The sequence below is a fragment of the Anomaloglossus baeobatrachus genome, chromosome 4, assembly GCF_048569485.1.
Source record: "Anomaloglossus baeobatrachus isolate aAnoBae1 chromosome 4, aAnoBae1.hap1, whole genome shotgun sequence".
NCBI lineage: Eukaryota > Metazoa > Chordata > Amphibia > Anura > Aromobatidae > Anomaloglossus > Anomaloglossus baeobatrachus.
Genome location: NC_134356.1, coordinates 660719048 through 660736809, shown reverse-complemented (window position 1 = coordinate 660736809; position 17762 = coordinate 660719048). Strand labels below are relative to the sequence as shown.

At 45.3% G+C, this 17762-nt stretch overlaps 1 protein-coding gene across 2 annotated transcripts in view; it reads right to left on the bottom strand.

Annotated features, from left to right (window-relative positions):
- Nucleotides 1-17762, bottom strand: part of LOC142302046 (tetratricopeptide repeat protein 39A-like) — a 32849-nt gene that overhangs the window by 7378 nt on the left and 7709 nt on the right. The window contains exons 3-12 of one of the 2 annotated variants that reach the window (XM_075343122.1): nt 11565-11696; nt 11268-11323; nt 9819-9886; nt 8516-8580; nt 8293-8392; nt 7725-7790; nt 7505-7613; nt 6654-6721; nt 752-811; nt 474-635 (exon numbers count right to left, since the gene is read on the bottom strand). In XM_075343122.1, coding sequence (XP_075199237.1) covers nt 474-635; nt 752-811; nt 6654-6721; nt 7505-7613; nt 7725-7790; nt 8293-8392; nt 8516-8580; nt 9819-9886; nt 11268-11323; nt 11565-11696 — 886 coding nt within the window. The remainder of the gene's footprint in view (nt 1-473; nt 636-751; nt 812-6653; nt 6722-7504; nt 7614-7724; nt 7791-8292; nt 8393-8515; nt 8581-9818; nt 9887-11267; nt 11324-11564; nt 11697-17762) is intronic. The other variant, XM_075343123.1, reaches the window with a different exon arrangement.

The following is a 17762-nucleotide window of genomic DNA, read 5'->3' as shown; positions in this document are numbered from 1 at the left end:
ATCCTCAGCGCCTGGCCCCGCCCCCCGCTCGGCTCCGCCCCCTCCCGCACTTTGCATGTGCACACACATACATACATACATACATGCACATACACACACACACTCACTCACAGATACACTCACCTGTCCCCAGCCATGCAGACCGCAGCACTTCCACTGACATCCTCAGCGCCTGGCCCCGCCCCCCGCTCGGCTCTGCCCCCGAACTCCGCCCCCCGCACACAACGGAATCCGACAAAGAATTCTGTTCTTTGTCATCCGTTGTACAGCGTTGAACAGCGCATCAGTCACATGCGTCAAGCGACGCATGTGACTGATACAAATCAACGGAAATGTGAACTTAGCCTAATACACATGACTGTAGGCTTTATCTTAGACACTAGCGGTGGTTTCTTCACAGGTGAGTGATGGAAGGATACAGTTATTAATGAGGCAGGTGACAGGGATGAGGGTACAGGAAGTGTCTGCGCCACCTTTGACCATCGGTTTTCCTTGCTGAGGAGATCTGCATAGAAGTACGCCATCTTCCACATCCCCTTGTAGGCGAAGCACCACATCAGCTCCCAGTAACACATGTGGTGAAACTGCTTCCAGGACTGCTGGGCCGAACACCCGACCTCAAACCAGTGGATGGCCTGGGACGGGGCGAGAGGAAGACTGTGAGAAACCCAACGGCATCTCCCCTGATGTGTGTCCCACAGACACAGGACTGCAAAGAAGAAGAAGCAGAGATCTTCCCACTAGGTCTTACTTGATCAATGTTTCCTTTAATTTCCTCGATCCTTCCAGCGAAAAAAAGGAAGATGGCGCTCTGTGACAGGAGAAACGATCGGTTAATAGTCCAGCACTACAGGCTATGAGGATATTGGCGGGATGCACTGTACATGTGAGGATTGTGCAGTCCTATGTAAGATTAACAGGACAATTACTGAACTTTATACATTAATTGAAAACTTCGCTCTGCTACATATTTAGGTTTTTGTCACGCTGGGTACGGGGAAGAACCAAGCAAAGAGCGAAAGGGAAGGAAAACCCTGTGTCTAGGGAAAGGAAAGATGGTGACCCCTGACCAAACCTACCGCTGGTCCCTGGGGTCCCTCACCGCCCTAGATAGGTTCGGCACCAATGCGCCGAGCCTGATACCTGACTCTAGGTATCTCTAGTGCTGGACCCTAAATAGGGAACGGATGGGATGAGCTCTTAGTCAACCCCACTAACCCCTATAGAAGACACAAGGAAGACACACGGGGGGGAAAATACATGAACTACAGGTGATACCAGTAGAAGTTCAGCAGGGTTTTCAGAAACGATACTACAGAGGAGTACAAGCCACCTGCTTGCAACCTAGGCTTTAATTAACTGAAAATATCACCAGCACCAGTTCAAGCACCAAGAGTAAGAGAATACTGATGATCAGCAGCTGGGTGGAAGGCGAGCTCCTGCTGGGTCCAAAAGGGGAAGAGATGAATCCAGCAGGAAAGCTGCCTATACCAATGAATACTGACAGCAGGAACAATGGAAAGTCAGGGAGCATTCTGCGCAACCAGATGCTGTGACCTTCTATGGCCAGAAACCACATGACTGTGTCACCTGTGACAGTTTTCCCAATAGTCAAGTCTGCAAATGGCCGCTTCAGAGAAGGAGAGGTGATGAGCTCTAGGGCCACCTTCCAGATGTAGCAATCCTAAAAGTCAATATTGGATATTGACCCTTTAACAAGCCTTATGATGACTTAGGATAAGAAGCCAATCCAGAAACATGTTTTGGTGTGTTTATTCCCCATCAGTGCAAAGCAGGAGATCTGATTTGGCTGAGTGACAGGGGGGTCACAGACTGATGTTTCACCTTGTATAAAGAGCTATAAAGATTTTTATAGGCCATGCAATGTTTCTTTCGAAAATAATATGCCTTTCACTCAGCCAAATCAGATCTTGCTCCGATGAGGGGCAAACAACCCGAAACACAGGTCTGCAAATGGAGCGTTTGGTTTGGCTTCTTATCCTAAGTCATGTGGCAAGGCTCATTACAGGGCAGACTTTTAGGATTGCTGTGTAGAGTGGTGTGAGGTGGTAGTTGAGGGCGAGGGATTAACTCCGGATCCCACAGCACGCTACATGAAACACCTGGGTGTGTGGACTTCTGCTTTGCCGGCTGGAAACCCCTTGTAGGCCGTCTACTGCTGCTGGTGTCGGCTGCCAGGACCGGATGACCACTCAAGTGCACAAGGAGACCAACACTTCACCTTAAACTACAACTCCACTGCACGGTTCAAGTTACCTGTGGGTTACATCCAATCTAACTGGGCCAGTGAAACCCCAGAAGCAACCAAGTTCAGCGCTACAGCACACACCGCGACGGTCACATTCCTGTCCTGCAGTCCCATGTCCGGTCTCCTCAGAGGTCCCATAACGACCGGAGTAAAGATTTACACACCCAGACGCCTAGCTGGAAACCCCTCGGTCGGTTTACTACGTCACACACCAGTAGACGTCACCCGATACCTTGTCCATTAAGAGACCTCGATGTTTGGGTCCTATTGTCTGGAGCCGCTCTGTTCGAGGATCGGTCTCTAGATACAAAGCTGTTCACACCGGGTCTCCGGCCATTCCTGAGAATCACGCCATCTCACCTTCAGTCTCCGTTGCCACAAACCACCCACTGCATGTGACCTTCACGACCAACTAACTACACGTCTGTCACTGGGCCTTCACTGACTTTCTAGAATGAATGCCACTTTCCCTTTCAGCTGACCCCTCCCAGGGTGGGCTAGTCCCAACACTTAACTGTTTCTGTCCCTGCGTTCTGTTGCTGGGCAGAATGCTATTGTTTACATCACACCATCAACATTACATATTGTATTACCATTGCGTATCACACTCTACATCACAATACCGTCCATTACACATCACATGACATTTACCAAGGACGTCAGGCATTATTCACATTACAGTACATGACAAGACAGTGACGTGACTGGTGTCTTCAGGGGCGCGATCACCACTGTGCACCACTCACACCACATCCAATAGCTCTGAGGAGCATTACAAGGCCTATAGGTCTGAGGAGCATAACATGGCCTATAGCTCTGAGGAGCATAACATGGCCTATAGGTCTGAGGAGCATTACATGGCCTATAGGTCTGAGGAGCATTACATGGCCTATAGGTCTGAGGAGCATAACATGGCCTATAGCTCTGAGGAGCATAACATGGCCTATAGCTCTGAGGAGCATTACATGGCCTATAGCTCTGAGGAGCATTACATGGCCTATAGCTCTGAGGAGCATTACATGGCCTATAGCTCTGAGGAGCATTACATGGCCTATAGGTCTGAGGAGCATTACATGGCCTATAGGTCTGAGGAGCATTACATGGCCTATAGGTCTGAGGAGCAATATCACCCCTCACAGCAATAGTCAAGGGAACATGGTCCCAAAAATTATTCAAAAACCATTCTGTCCTTATCCAACAGTAATACAATAATGCCTCGTGTAATAATGTGTTAGTAGCTGCCTATAAAGATTAACAGTAATCGCCTTTCATATCCACTTCCTTCTTTGGTTGCTTTTGGAATTATTGTTGTTTTTCTACTGACCACTAGATATCAGCAGAGGAAATACGGCTTTTGCCTGTGTTATCTGCTGGTGTTATCAGCCATTGTACAGGAGGGGGAGGAGGTGAGCTGTGACATCACCTATTGTGAACACTGGATCCTGTTATTTACTATATATAGAGATGTTATAAGTCACTGTACAGGAGGAGGAGGTGAGCTGTGACAACACGTATTCTGAATGCTGGATCCTGTTATTTACTGTATATAGAGATGTTATCAGTCATTGTAAAGGAGGAGATGAGCGGTGACAACACGTATTGTGGATGTTGGATCCTATGTTATGTACTGTATATAGTGGTGTTAGTCATTGTACAGGAGGAGGAGGTGAGCTGTGACATCAGCTATTGTGAATGTTGGATACCTTGTTATCTCCTTTATATAGAGGCGTTATCAGTCAATCTACAGGATGGGGAGGAGGTGACCTGTGACATTACCTATTGTGAATGCTGAATCCTGTGTTATCTACTGTATATAGAGGTGTTATCACTCATTGTAGAGAAGGTGAGCTGTGATATCATCTATTGTGAATGGTACATCCTGTTATGTACAGTATATAGGTGTTATTACTCATTGTACAGGAGGAGGTGGTGAGCTATGATATCACCTAGAGGTTTTATCAGTCATTGTACAGGAGGAGGAGGTGAGCTGTGCTATCACCTATTGTGAATAAAGGATCCTGTGTTATCTACTGTATATAGAGATTATCAGTCATTCTACAGGAGGAGGAGGTGAGCTGTGACATTGTGAATGGAGGATCCGGTGTTATTTACTGTATATAGAGGTATTAACCCCTTCAACCCCGGGCGATTTTCCATTGTTTTTTTGGAGGGTTTTTTTGCTCTCCTTCCGAGAACCGTAACTTTTTTATTTTTCCGTCAATCTTGCCATGTGAGAGCTTGTCTTTTTTTTTTTTTTTTTTTTTAAAGAGTTGTACTTTTAAATTAAACCAAATGTTTTACAATATACTGTACTGGAAAACCGCAAGAAAATTTCAAGTGCAAAAAAAAAAAAAAAAAAAAAAAATATTCCAAAAACTATGATAGCACAATAGTTTTTGGTATATTTTATTCACAGTGTTCACTATATGGTAAAACTGATGTGTGGCTGTGATGCCTGAGGTCGGTGCGAGTACATAGACACCAAACATGTATAGGCTTACTTTTATCTAAGGGGTTAAAAAAAAAAAATCACAAGTTTGTCCAAAAAAAGTGGCGCACTTTCTGCACCATTTTCCGAAATCCGCAGCTTTTTCATTTTTTGGTATATTGGGCTCAGTGACAGCTTATTTTTTGCGTCTCGAGCTGACGTTTCTAATGGCACCATTTCTGCACAGATGCTACGTTTTGATCGCCTGTTATTGCATTTTGTGCAAAATTTGTGGCGACCAAAAAAAAAAAAAAAAATTAATTTTGGCGTTTGGAATTTTATTGCCGCTACGCCGTTTACCGATCAGATAAATTGATTTTATATTTTGTAGATCGGACGTTTTTGAACGCGGCGATACCAAATATGTGTATATTTTGTATTTTTTTTAACCTTTTTATTTTCAATGGGCCAAATGGGGGGTGATTTGAACTATAAAGGTATTTTACTTAGCTTTTTTTAATTATTTAAAACTTTTTTTTTAACCTTTTTTTTCTATTTTACTAATCTCCCTAGCGGGCTATAAGGATTAGCAATCTGATTGCTCTTCCATTTCTATAGATCACAGCTACACAGCTGAGATCTGGAGAAAAGCTGCTTTACTCTCACACACTGCCCTCTGCTGGCAGTGAGAGAAAGTGACTCATGATAGCTACAGGAGTCATCATATAACCCTGTGCTACCATGGCAACCACCAGAAGTCATATGATCACGTCTCATGATTTTCGATGGCACTGGGTAAGTTATCCTTATGGCAGCTCACTGTTACATCTTGCTGTCAGATTTTCACAGTGAGATGTAAGGGGATAATAGGTGCGGGTGGAACGTGATTCCACTTGTGCCTGGCAAGCACACAAGCTCAGCTGTTGTAATTATCTAACATGTGCGCGGATCGCCGCGGACAGCCCACGGCAGGCGGCGGGGATTTACCTCACACAATCCGTGACGTACCCAGTACGTCATGTGTCGTGAAAAGGTTAATCACTGTACAGGAGGAGGAGAAGAAGGGGAGCTGTGATATCCCCTATTGTGAATGGTGAATCCTGTGTTATCTATTGTATATGAAGTGGTTATAGTCATAGTTATCCTGTCAATGAAGATAATGAGACTACAAAAAAGTCTTCTGAAAAGATCAGGAAGAGGAAGCCCAACATAAAACCAAAATCTAAATCATATAAATCGTAATATAGAAAATTGAAAAAAAAAACCATCAAGTTAAAATGGGTCATGTTCCGATAACACCATCCCTTTAGTAAAAAGCAAAAGAAGAAAAAAGAGGGAGCGCTGCCTGTGTGATACCGCAGAGCGATCAGCAAGAAGACAAGATGTGAGTCGCTCTGGGGCAGGTTATAGGAACCAAATGTTGCAGGGCTGCCGCTCTGGCCGCTGCACTCGTGAGAAGATATTGGGTCCAAGGGAAGAGGATGTGTAAGCGGTGAGGTCCGGGCACTGCCATAAAGGATCGGTGGAGCGGGAGGTAAAACTGGATTTTATTGTAGACTTTAAAACAACGAAGTTGGATCAACTCCCTCACGTATAATATAAAGACTATTACACCTGAAGAAGGAGCGCGTTGTTGTAAAGTCTATAATAAAATCCATTTTTACCACTCGCGCCACCGATCCTTTCTGGTAGTGCCCAAAAATCACCGCTTACACATCCTCTTCTCTTTGACCCTTTAATGAAGCCCAACTCACTTTCAGCCTCGATGTTCTGTATACGGGGTATAGAGTATTTGGTCGCACAAAGACCTCCGATCTGAAAACCTCCCCACAGGGCACAGCAGAGCTTTGTATTATGTCCCCTGTATCTGATGGACGTTCCGTAACAGCTGGTAATTATTTTATAGCTTGGACCATGTGTCATATCACAATTGCTCCTCAGAAAATCCGTCCTCACCTTAGGGTATCGGCTGAGATACGGCTGAAGGAGGGAATCTGCTTCTGTGACATCTTCCTCACCGATTCCTGTAAGACATGAGGAAGACCCTTAGGATTGTGATCACCATGTTCTTGGAGTGCAGCTGGTCAAAGACATTCAGTCAAACTCTACAGAAGATCTCTGGTCGGCCTCCCCTGGACATCTACCTAGCACCGATTGTTTGTGGAATTTTGGGGGCATATTATTCATGGCTGTAGAGGGCCTATCACAACTAGGAGCTAGATGCTGTCGCACTGGACTCCCTTCTCTGCTTCACGCTTGTGCCCACCCTCTAAGGTCAGTCTTCGGTGACCTGTGACTGAACCACGAAGTTTGATTGTCCGGGTCTACAATTCATCTGGGGTCAAGTCCGGGTCTACAATTCATCTGGGGTCAAGTCCGGGTCTACAATTCATCTGGGGTCAATCCCGGGTCTACAATTCATCTGGGGTCAATCCCGGGTCTACAATTCATCTGGGGTCAATCCCGGGTCTACAATTCATCTGGGGTCAATCCCGGGTCTACAATCTAGGGTCAATCCCAGGTCTACAATCTGGGGTCAATCCCGGGTCTACAATCTAGGGTCAATCCCGGGTCTACAACTCATCTGGGGTCAAGTCCGGGTCTACAACTCATCCGGGGTCAAGTCCAGGTCTACAACTCATCCGGGGTCAAGTCCGGGTCTACAACTCATCCGGGGTCAAGTCCGGGTCTACAACTCATCTGGGGGTCAGGTCGGGGGGTAAGAAGGAGGTTCCTGTGATCGGCAGATAATTTTCAATTGTTCCACAGAAGACGACATACCCTGGAGCCACGAGGAGGAGACTCACCCAGGACGAAGCTCAGGAAGGTGTAGTAACAGAGCAGGAGCATGGTGCACAGCAGGGAGCGCAGGTTATCAGACGTGGCTCCTTCTTGGAGCTGGCTCAGGCCATATTCCTGAGGGGCAATTAGACAAGGTAAGACCACCAGAGACGCAGAACTGTGTTTGGGTAGTTGCCATTAGCCCAGTCACACCCCTATGACAGCCTTATAACACTATATAGACACCTTATCTCCAGAGAAGCCGGCAAACTCCAGAATCTTCAGAATCCGAGGAGGGAAAAGGGACAACGTCTGAGGGGAACAAAGAAAAGTCAGTCATGGCGGATCCTCATATTGTATATCTTCTACCATATTATGCTCCAGAGCTGCATTCACTATTCTGCAAGCTTCAGAGCTGAAATTTCCCAACATACTCTGCTTGTTCAGTGGGTGTCTTCACCCCTAGGAGATAACTTTAACTCTGTATTAAAGGAGCTCAGCTAAACTGATAGGGGAGAGTCTGACACAAGCCTGCTGACTGTTTCCAATGACAAGCGGCAGAACTATGAATGCAGCTCTGGAGTAAAATACAGGATGTTATTAAGGAGGAAAACAAAAAACTTGCGTATTCTCACAAGAGTGATATTACCTCGCAGTAAAGCTCCTCTGGCAGCAAAAAAAGTAGGAAAAGTACAATGAGGACATAAAATAACCCACGAGGCCGCGCTCAAAGGGTGTGACCTCACAGAGTCCCGACTATCGGGCCATACTGTTCTGTAGTGCACACATTATACACCGCATGGACAAGACTCACCAAATTAAAAGCACCTATACCCAGAGAGATGCCGCCCTGCAGGTGAGCGTGAGACTCCCCCTTCTGGAAGCCATTGGACTGTACAAAGTTATTCAACTCTCTGGAAATAACAAATATATATTGTAATTAATCAGGCTGTCAGGGCATGCTGGGAGTTGTAGTACTGAAACATATGGGAGTCTGTCCTGCTCCTGTCATCCTCCATGTCACACACAGAACTCACCTGTAGATGACATAACTGTTCCGCACCTTCATCCCACCCTTAATAAAATTGATCATATTCTCATCCTGCATAAAGAAACATATATAGGGTTAAACGTATAGCAGAGATATATCCCAGCACATAGGGGCAGTATTATAGTAGTTATATTCTTGTACATAGGGGGCAGTATTATAGTAGTTATATTCTTGTACATAGGGGCAGTATTATAGCAGTTATATTCTTGTACATAGGGGCAGTATTATAGTAGTTATATTCTTGTACATAGGGGCAGTATTATAGCAGTTATATTCTTGTACATAGGGGGCAGTATTATAGTAGTTATATTCTTGTACATAGGGGGCAGTATTATAGTAGTTATATTCTTGTACATAGGGGGCAGTATTATAGTAGTTATATTCTTGTACATAGGGGCAGTATTATAGTAGTTATATTCTTGTACATAGGGATAAGTATTATAGTAGTTCTATTCTTGTACATAGGGGCAGTATTATAGCAGTTATATTCTTGTACATAGGGGGCAGTATTATAGTAGTTATATTCTTGTACATAGGGGCAGTATTATAGCAGTTATATTCTTGTACATAGGGGGCAGTATTATAGCAGTTATATTCTTGTACATAGGGGGCAGTATTATAGTAGTTATATTCTTGTACATAGGGGGCAGTATTATAGTAGTTATATTCTTGTACATAGGGGGCAGTATTATAGTAGTTATATTCTTGTACATAGGGGCAGTATTATAGTAGTTTTATTCTTGTACATAGGAGCAGTATTATAGTGGTTATATTCTTGTACATAGGGGGCAGTATTATAGTAGTTATAATATTGTACATAGGGGCAGTATTATAGTAGTTATATTCTTGTACATAGGAGCAGTATTATAGTAGTTGTATTCTTGTACATAGAGGCAGTATTATAGTAGTTATATTCTTGTACATAGGGGGCAGTATTATAGTAGTTATATTCTTGTACATAGGGGCAGTATTATAGTAGTTGTATTCTTGTACATAGAGGGCAGTATTATAGTAGTTATATTCTTGTACATAGGGGCAGTATTATAGTAGTTTTATTCTTGTACATAGGGGCAGTAGTTAGATTTTTGGACACAGGAGATGTACATTTTATTGTTTAGGATATTTTCAGCAATAAGCAGTATATAATTTGTGCTTTTCATGTGGAGATGTTATATTCCAGCCTCTTGTGATGCGACGCGGTCTTTATGGCTGTCGGGTTGGTCTCTTATTTGTTGTTATACATATACGCAGCTTTGAAGTTTATGGGTAGATGGATGTGACGGCCGTACCTGCAGGAAGATCAGAGCCGCCCGTTGTAGCAAACACTCAGCGAAGCAAACCTCTGCATGCGCCTCCACTGCAATGAGAAGAACAGCAGTGTAACCAGTGCGACCGCTCCGCACACCACAGCGCTCATCAGGTTACACAGACAACGCCATACACTACTGGAGTACACGACAGCGCTGCCAGTCATAGTCTATGAGCTCAGGTACACAGGTCATATAGAGATGAAGAAAATGATACCTTGGTATCCGCAATCTGATGCACATGTACATAGTCCATCAAGGCTTGTCTTCCTGCTTCTGGTGCAGGCTCACCTGCTGAGCCCGCATATTTTCCTGCACACAATGGCTGCTTTAATCAGCCTTCATCTGCCTCTAATTGCCGCAGGTGGAGCGGTGCTATAAATGTTTGATATTGTCAGAATGACTATGGGATAGTGGGGATCCGGGGCTGCTAAGCTGTCTCCCGAGTTAGGAGGTCTTATACTATGCCTATTCTCAGGGATACTCCTGATGGTGGAGAGGCCTGAGTCACCTTCCTGGCCCTGCTCCTCACCAGTCCTGATCTGATTACCCCTCAGGGAGGGATGGGACTGGAGTGTGCTAAACTCACAAATAAAGAAAGACAAGGGAAAACCAACACTCTGTCACACAGCAGGCACACACAGGGTAAGACAATAAGACATTCAGGAGGAAAACAAGAGCAGGGAAGAAGCTACAAAACAACAGGGATAAACTCCACAACTGTTCCACACAATGAGCACAACTTTCACCAGGAAGTCTGGGACACCACACCTCACAGACCAACAAAGAAACTATAGCTGGCATAGGCAGAAGGATTCAACCAGCATAAATAGGAGGGAAAGCAGATGTGATAGGTTTCCCCACAACATGTGATCAGAGGAGCAAGCAGAGATTAACTCTTGCTAGCCTGTCTATGAAACAGCACACAGCAAGTTGATGGCCAAGTCTGCCTGTGTTGATCCCAGACACCAAAGAAACCGTCGGGCAAAGCGTCAAAATCTGCAATGTGAACAAAGCCCAACACCGCCATGAGAGGTGGCAAAGTTTGTGCAAAACTCTGTGTGACAGGTATCTACTATTTGGTATCTAATCATACTGACCTGTAGAATCATACTGCCAGGTCCGTTTTATGGTGCAAAAAAACTCTGCAAAAATTTTATTTTTCTTGGCTATTTTGCCACACTTGGATTTTTCAGCCGCGTCTGACCCCGGAGGCCTCCCCACAGCCGCGTCTGACCCCGGAGGCCTCCCCACAGCCGCGTCTGACCCCGGAGGCCTCCCCACAGCCGCGTCTGACCCCCCCCCCTCTGCTTTCCATTAGTGAATGGTAATAGCTTGGTTTATATCCAGTGGCTGTTAACATGTTCAGTCCTTATACTTCTCACTGCTGAGGTTTTGTTACAATTGGACCCAGTCTAGACACAGACTCACCTTCTGTAAACGTTTCCGCTCCAGATTTATTAATGAGGGACGTTTTCTTACGAAACCTGAAGGAACAATATGACATGAGGCTCATTCTGATGGCGACTGAGAGGGTCATTAGGATTTCCACTACGCAATTTCGGTCACAATGGAAGATTTATTTTACACCCGGTCATGTGATTTCTTATAAATGTCTGTAAAGCCTTTCAGATAATTATAATAGATTTCATTATTTCTTTAATTTACAACCCATTTCTGCAAAGAAACCATAAATTGGATCCTCTCCCATAAATCCGGACTGGTTACCTCTGGCAGATTTCCTGCGCCTGTTTCATCACTTGTCCGGCGTTGATGATGTCATCGTGCTCAAACGTCATCATCGCCTGCATCTCCAGGATGGTGCCGTACACCAGGCTGTGGTACATGCTGTCCTTAGCTCTGCCATTAAAGAGAGGAGATTTCATGCCAATTGTGAACTCGTTAGTTGGTGTCTTGTTTTATATTTAAGTGGTGAGCAAAAGGGTAACAATGTTTTGAACCTTTGACTTTCAGGCTCCATATCGCTCCATCAACTACAGCTTTGAGCAGGAGACGACCTTCATGTTACACACAATCATCTTGGCTATCTCATACAGAAATGTGACTTGCAGCTATTTACCACATGATTAGCTATGCAGATTCTTCTCATGTCACTGTTTTGCTCCCAGTTGTGGAAAAAGCTTTTTCTTCCAGTATACTACAAATTACAACCTGTTCTCACATTCCCTAATAGCTCAGTGTGGTATTAGGCCGATTCCCAAGAGAAAGGTCACTGGTTCAAATCGAGGAGCAACCATGAAGATTTCCCAAGAAAAGAGAAACAGCATCATCCAGAAAATTGCCATCATGTGAGTGATGTGACCGTTGGAGGAATATAAAGTCCGTCCATCCATTCAAAAGCCAAGAGGTGATGACCAGGCAAAATATCGGAATCAACAAGTCGTCTTATCACAAGATCTATCAGTTCTGGTGACACCCGGCGGTGGAGGCGGCTCATCTGCTTCATAATAGGGACATCACAGACGTCCATGAAAACACCGGGTAACGCACATTACACAAGTCTGAATGGTGGCCGAGAAAAGGTGAAGCCTCAACCTCAATATCATCATAAGAAGCGTCAGCTCAAGATTGCAAAGAGGTACGAAAAGTGGAAGCTAAGAAATGGGGGATTTGGAGCGATGAGATGAAAGTCAATAGATGGCTCTGATGGGGCAAATGGGTCTGGAAGAAACAAGGAAAAAAAGAGGCTAACGGATCGAGAAACTGAAGAAACTGTCCAGTTTGGTAGAAGAAGCCTGATGATCTGGGGGGTGTTTCACAGCCAAAGGCGTTGGATACTTGACCAGGATCAATGGTGGTCTCCATGCTGAGCTCTATGTGAGGATCCTGCAAGACGAGTTACTTCATACACTTGAGTACTATGGATGTGAAAAGGACAACATAGTGTTCCCGCAGGACAACGACCCAAAGCATACGGCGAGACTGGAGAAGAAATGGTGCAATGACAATGAATATTATTTTATAATTATATAAATTATGTATATATTATATTATATATATATATGCGCACACACACACACACACACACTGAGCAAAAACACTTGTTTTTGCTCCATTTTTTCAGCTGAACTATAATATCTAAAGCCTTTTCCTATGCACAAAAGATCTTTTCTTTTTCGCGCTCAAATATTCTTCACAAGTTTGTGTAAATCTGTGTTAGTGACACTTCTCCTCTGCGGAGATAATCCGTCCACCTCACAGGTGTGACATATCAAGATGCTGATTACACAGCATGATTATTACACAGGTGTGCCTTAGGCTGGCCACAATAAAAGGTCGCTCTAAAATGTGCAGGTTTATCACACAGCACAATGCCACAGATGTTGCAGGTATTGAGGGAGCGTGCAGTTGGCTGCTGACTGCAGGAATGGCCTCCAGAGCTGTTCCCGTGAACTGAAGGTTCATTTCTCTATCATAAGCAGTTTCAGAGAATTTGGCAGCACATCCAACCGGCCTCACAGCCGCAGACCACGTGTAACCGCACCGGCCCAGGACCTCCACATCCAGCATCTTCACCTCAAAGATCATCTGAGACCGGCCGCCCGGACAACGACTGCAACAATCGGTGCAAAACCAAGGAATTTCTGCACAAACTGTGAGTAACCGTCTCAGGGAAGCTCATCTGCTGCTCGTCCTCCTCATCGAGGGTCTCCACCTGTCTGCAGAGCGTCGTCATAACCGACCTGAGTGGGCAATGGTCACATTCTGTGGCGTCTGGCACGTTGGAGAGGTTTCTCTTCATGGCCAAATCTCAGTTTTCACCATACAGGGCAGATGACGTTGTGTGGGTCAGCAGATGGTGACATTGTGAATGGAGTGCCCCACGGTGCGGTCATGGTGAGGGCGGGCGCATGTGATGAACACAGGGCATTTTATTGATGCCATTTTGAAAGCACAGAGATACCGTGAGGAGATCCTGAGGCCATTGTTGTGCCTCATCCACCATCACCTCGTGTTGTGGCTGATAATGCACGGCCCCATGTTACAGGGATCCGTGCACAATTACTGGAAGCTGAAAACCCAGTTCTTGCGTAGTCACCAAACACGTCAGCCATTGAGTATGTAATGGAAGCTCTGGGGTTCCTGCGAATATCCAGCAACTTTGCTGCCACGGAAGAGGAGTGGACCAACATGCCACAGGCCACAATCACCAACCTGATCAACTCTAAGAGAAGATGTAGGACACTGCGTGAGGGTAATGATGCTCACACCAGATACCGACTGGTTTTCTGATCACCCCAGAACTCCACCAATATTGTAAAACTGCACATTTTAGAGTGGCCTTTTATTGTGGCCAGCCTAAGGCACACCTGTGTAACAATCAACCTTCAATTCACGGGCAACAGCTCTGGTGGCCACTCCTGCAGTCAGCATGCTAAGTGCACGCTCCCTCAAGACCTGCGACATCTGTGGCATTGTGCAGTGTGATACAACTGCACATTTTAGAGTGACCTTTTATTGTGGCCAGCCTAAGGCACACCTGTGCAATAATCAACCTTCAATTCACGGGCAACAGCTCTGGTGGCCATTCCTGCAGTCAGCATGCTAAGTGCACGCTCCCTCAAGACCTGCGACATCTGTGGCATTGTGCCATGTGATCAAACTGCACACTTTAGAGTGGCCTTTTATTGTGGCCAGCCTAAAGTCCCCGTCACACACAGAGATAAATCTTTGGCAGATCTGTGGTTGCAGTGAAATCATGGAAATATTGTTCCATTTGTACACAGCCACAAACCTGGCACTGATTGTCCACAATTTCACTGAAACCACAGATCTGCCGCAGATTTATCTCTGTGTGTGACAGGGCTCTAAGGCACACCTGTGCATTAAATCAACCTTCAATTCATGGACAACAGCTCTGGTGGCCATTCCTGCAGTCAGCAGGCTAAGTGCACGCTCCCTCAAAACCTGCAACATCTGTGGCATTGTGCCATGTGATAAAACTGCACATATTAGAGTGGCCTTTAATTGTGGCCAGCCTAAGGCACACCTGTGCATTAACCATGCTGTGCAATCAGCATCCTGATATGCCACACCTGTGAGGAGGATGGATTATCTCCGCACAGGAAAAGTCCTCACTAACACAGAATTAGGCCAGAATCACACTTGTGAGTGCCTTGCGTGTAACTCTCGCGAGTCTCTCATTGAATCACCCGGCATGGGCTTCCACTCTCTGGACAGGAGCGTCTCAGCTGCATAGACATACATGCAACCGACCCGCTCCTGTCAGGAGAGTGCGAGTCCGTGCCAGGTGATTCAATGAGAGACTCGCGAGAGTTACACGCGAGGCACTCGCAAGTGTGACTCTGGCCTTAGAAAAATAATGGTTCGTGATGAGTTTGCCTTCACAATTCTGGACAATGGACCTAAAGATGACGGGTATTTACTTTCTCCCAAATGTTTAACTCGGTGGAGGATGTGAGCCGTCTTCTCGTTATTTGTAAGACTGAAAAAAAAAGGACTTTGGTCTGTGAGATCAGGGTAGGTTTTATAAACTAGATAATGACCACGAATCCATTTACTTTAGAGATTTCGAGAATTTGGCCAAGAAACTCTGTTTGCCTTGAGTTATTGAATGGGAATCGAATGCTGCTCATGAGGCTGTGAGGTCTCCTCGGACCCCAGAATATTAAAAATGTAAGGTGAAAACAAACAATACCCCCCTCACCAATCAGCTGACACCCCCTTCCCCCCCGCCGCAGCACATCTTCCCCTCGTGGTCCACAGTGAAGCCCCGTCCTCACCTCCTCTTTTCATTAAGGGGTTTCCCCACAAAGTTCACTTGAATCCATAGATTTTGGATTAATAAAAATTTCCACAATTGGATGTATTTATATAAAATGTTCCTGTGCTGAGATAATCTTATATACGTGTCCCTGCTGTGTACTGTGTAATGGCTGTGTCTGACTGTACAGGGGGCATGGTCTGATCATACCACATCTCCTGGGCCGAGGAGGAGGCAAAAGAGAATAAAGACATTACAGCACTGGATCACGGCTGATTCTTTTTGTGAGGTAAAGCATTTCCCTGCCTGTTTTTAAGCAGTGTTTTACCTCACAGAAAGAATCAGCTACAGTTCCATACTATAATGTCTGTATACTCTCTCTTGCATCCTCCCTGGCCGAGGAGATGTGGTATTATCAGACCATGTCCCTGGCATTACACAGTACACAGCAGTGGCAAACATATAAGATTATGTGCTCCTGCTAAGTACTGTGTAATGGCCTTGTCTGACCGTTATCTGAAATTATTTTGGGTGGAAAAATAAAAAAAAAATAATGTAAAGTAATGTGGCTGCATAAATATACACACCCTTATACTGATACATTGTTGCAGTCACTTTGAATCTCAATGACAGCATTCAGTCTTTTTGGGTTGGAGCCTATCACTTGGCACATCTAGAATTGGCGATCTTCACCCCCCTCTTCCTTTTGCAGGGCATCACCAGTGTATGTAGTGCCCTCTTGTGGTCACTCACAGATTTTCCATTGAATTCAGGTCTGGGTTCTGGCTCAGCCAATGCAAAACTGTGACATTCCTCAGGGTGAGCCGTTCTTATGTTGATTAAGAAATCACTTATGGCAACTGCTGTATTGAAAGGTGAAACTCCTTTTCATCTTAAGTATTTTTGCAAAGGCCTGAGGGTTTTATTGCAAAATTGACTGATATTTGGAACGGTTTCTAAAATCCCTCCACCTTGAGTAATGACCCAGTTCCGGCTGCTAAAAAACAGCCCTAAAGCATAATGTTGCCTCCACCATGCCTCACTGTGGGTATGGTGTTTTTATTTTTTTTGTGATGCCCAGTGTTGGTTTGATGCTAAACTTACCTTTGGAATTATGGCCAAAAAGTTCAACTTTCAGCAGGCTTCATGAAAGTTTTAGCAAAACACAGTCGGCTTGGATGTTTCTTAGTAAGAAAAGGCTTCCGTCTTGTCTCCCTTCCAGTGATGAGCAAGCACTAAGTTACTCAAGTGCTCAGTATTCAAAACAAGCATGTTGGACACTCAGACAGGCGCGACGCAATTACCAAGTATAATGGAAGTCAATGGGAAAGTCAGCATTTCTCCAGAAGAGTCCTCTGGAGAAATGCTCAAGTTTCCAATTGACTTCCATTATATTAAGATGAAGATGAGCCCGTCCAACCTGTCCGTTTCGAGTATCGAACACTTGAACATCTTAGTGCTTGCTCATCACTACTCTCTACCCTACAGGCCAGACAGATGAAGAATACAGGAAATTGTCATCAAAATCAGTAGATGCCAGAAATTCCTGCAGCTCCTTTAATGTAGCTGGAGGCCTCTTGGCAGCCTCACAGACTAATTTTCTTTTCATCAATTTTGAAGAAATGTCCAATTCTAGGTAATGTCACTGTTGTGCCTAATTTAAGCCACTTCCTGATGACATCTTCACAGTGCTCCATGATATATATATATATATATATATATATATATATATATATATATATATATATATATATATATATATATATTATATATATACATACACACACATACACATACACGCAGAGGCAGAGACACACGCAGAGGCAGAGACACACGCAGAGGCCGAGACACACGCAGAGGCCGAGACACACGCAGAGGCCGAGACACACGCAGAGGCCGAGACACACGCAGAGGCCGAGACACACGCAGAGGCCGAGGCACACGCAGAGGCCGAGGCACACGCAGAGGCCGAGGCACACGCAGAGGCCGAGGCACACGCAGAGGCCGAGACACACGCAGAGGCCGAGGCACACGCAGAGGCCGAGACACACGCAGAGGCCGAGGCACACGCAGAGGCCGAGACACACGCAGAGGCCGAGACACACGCAGAGGCAGAGACACACGCAGAGGCAGAGACACACGCAGAGACACGCAGAGACACGCAGAGACAGAGACACGCA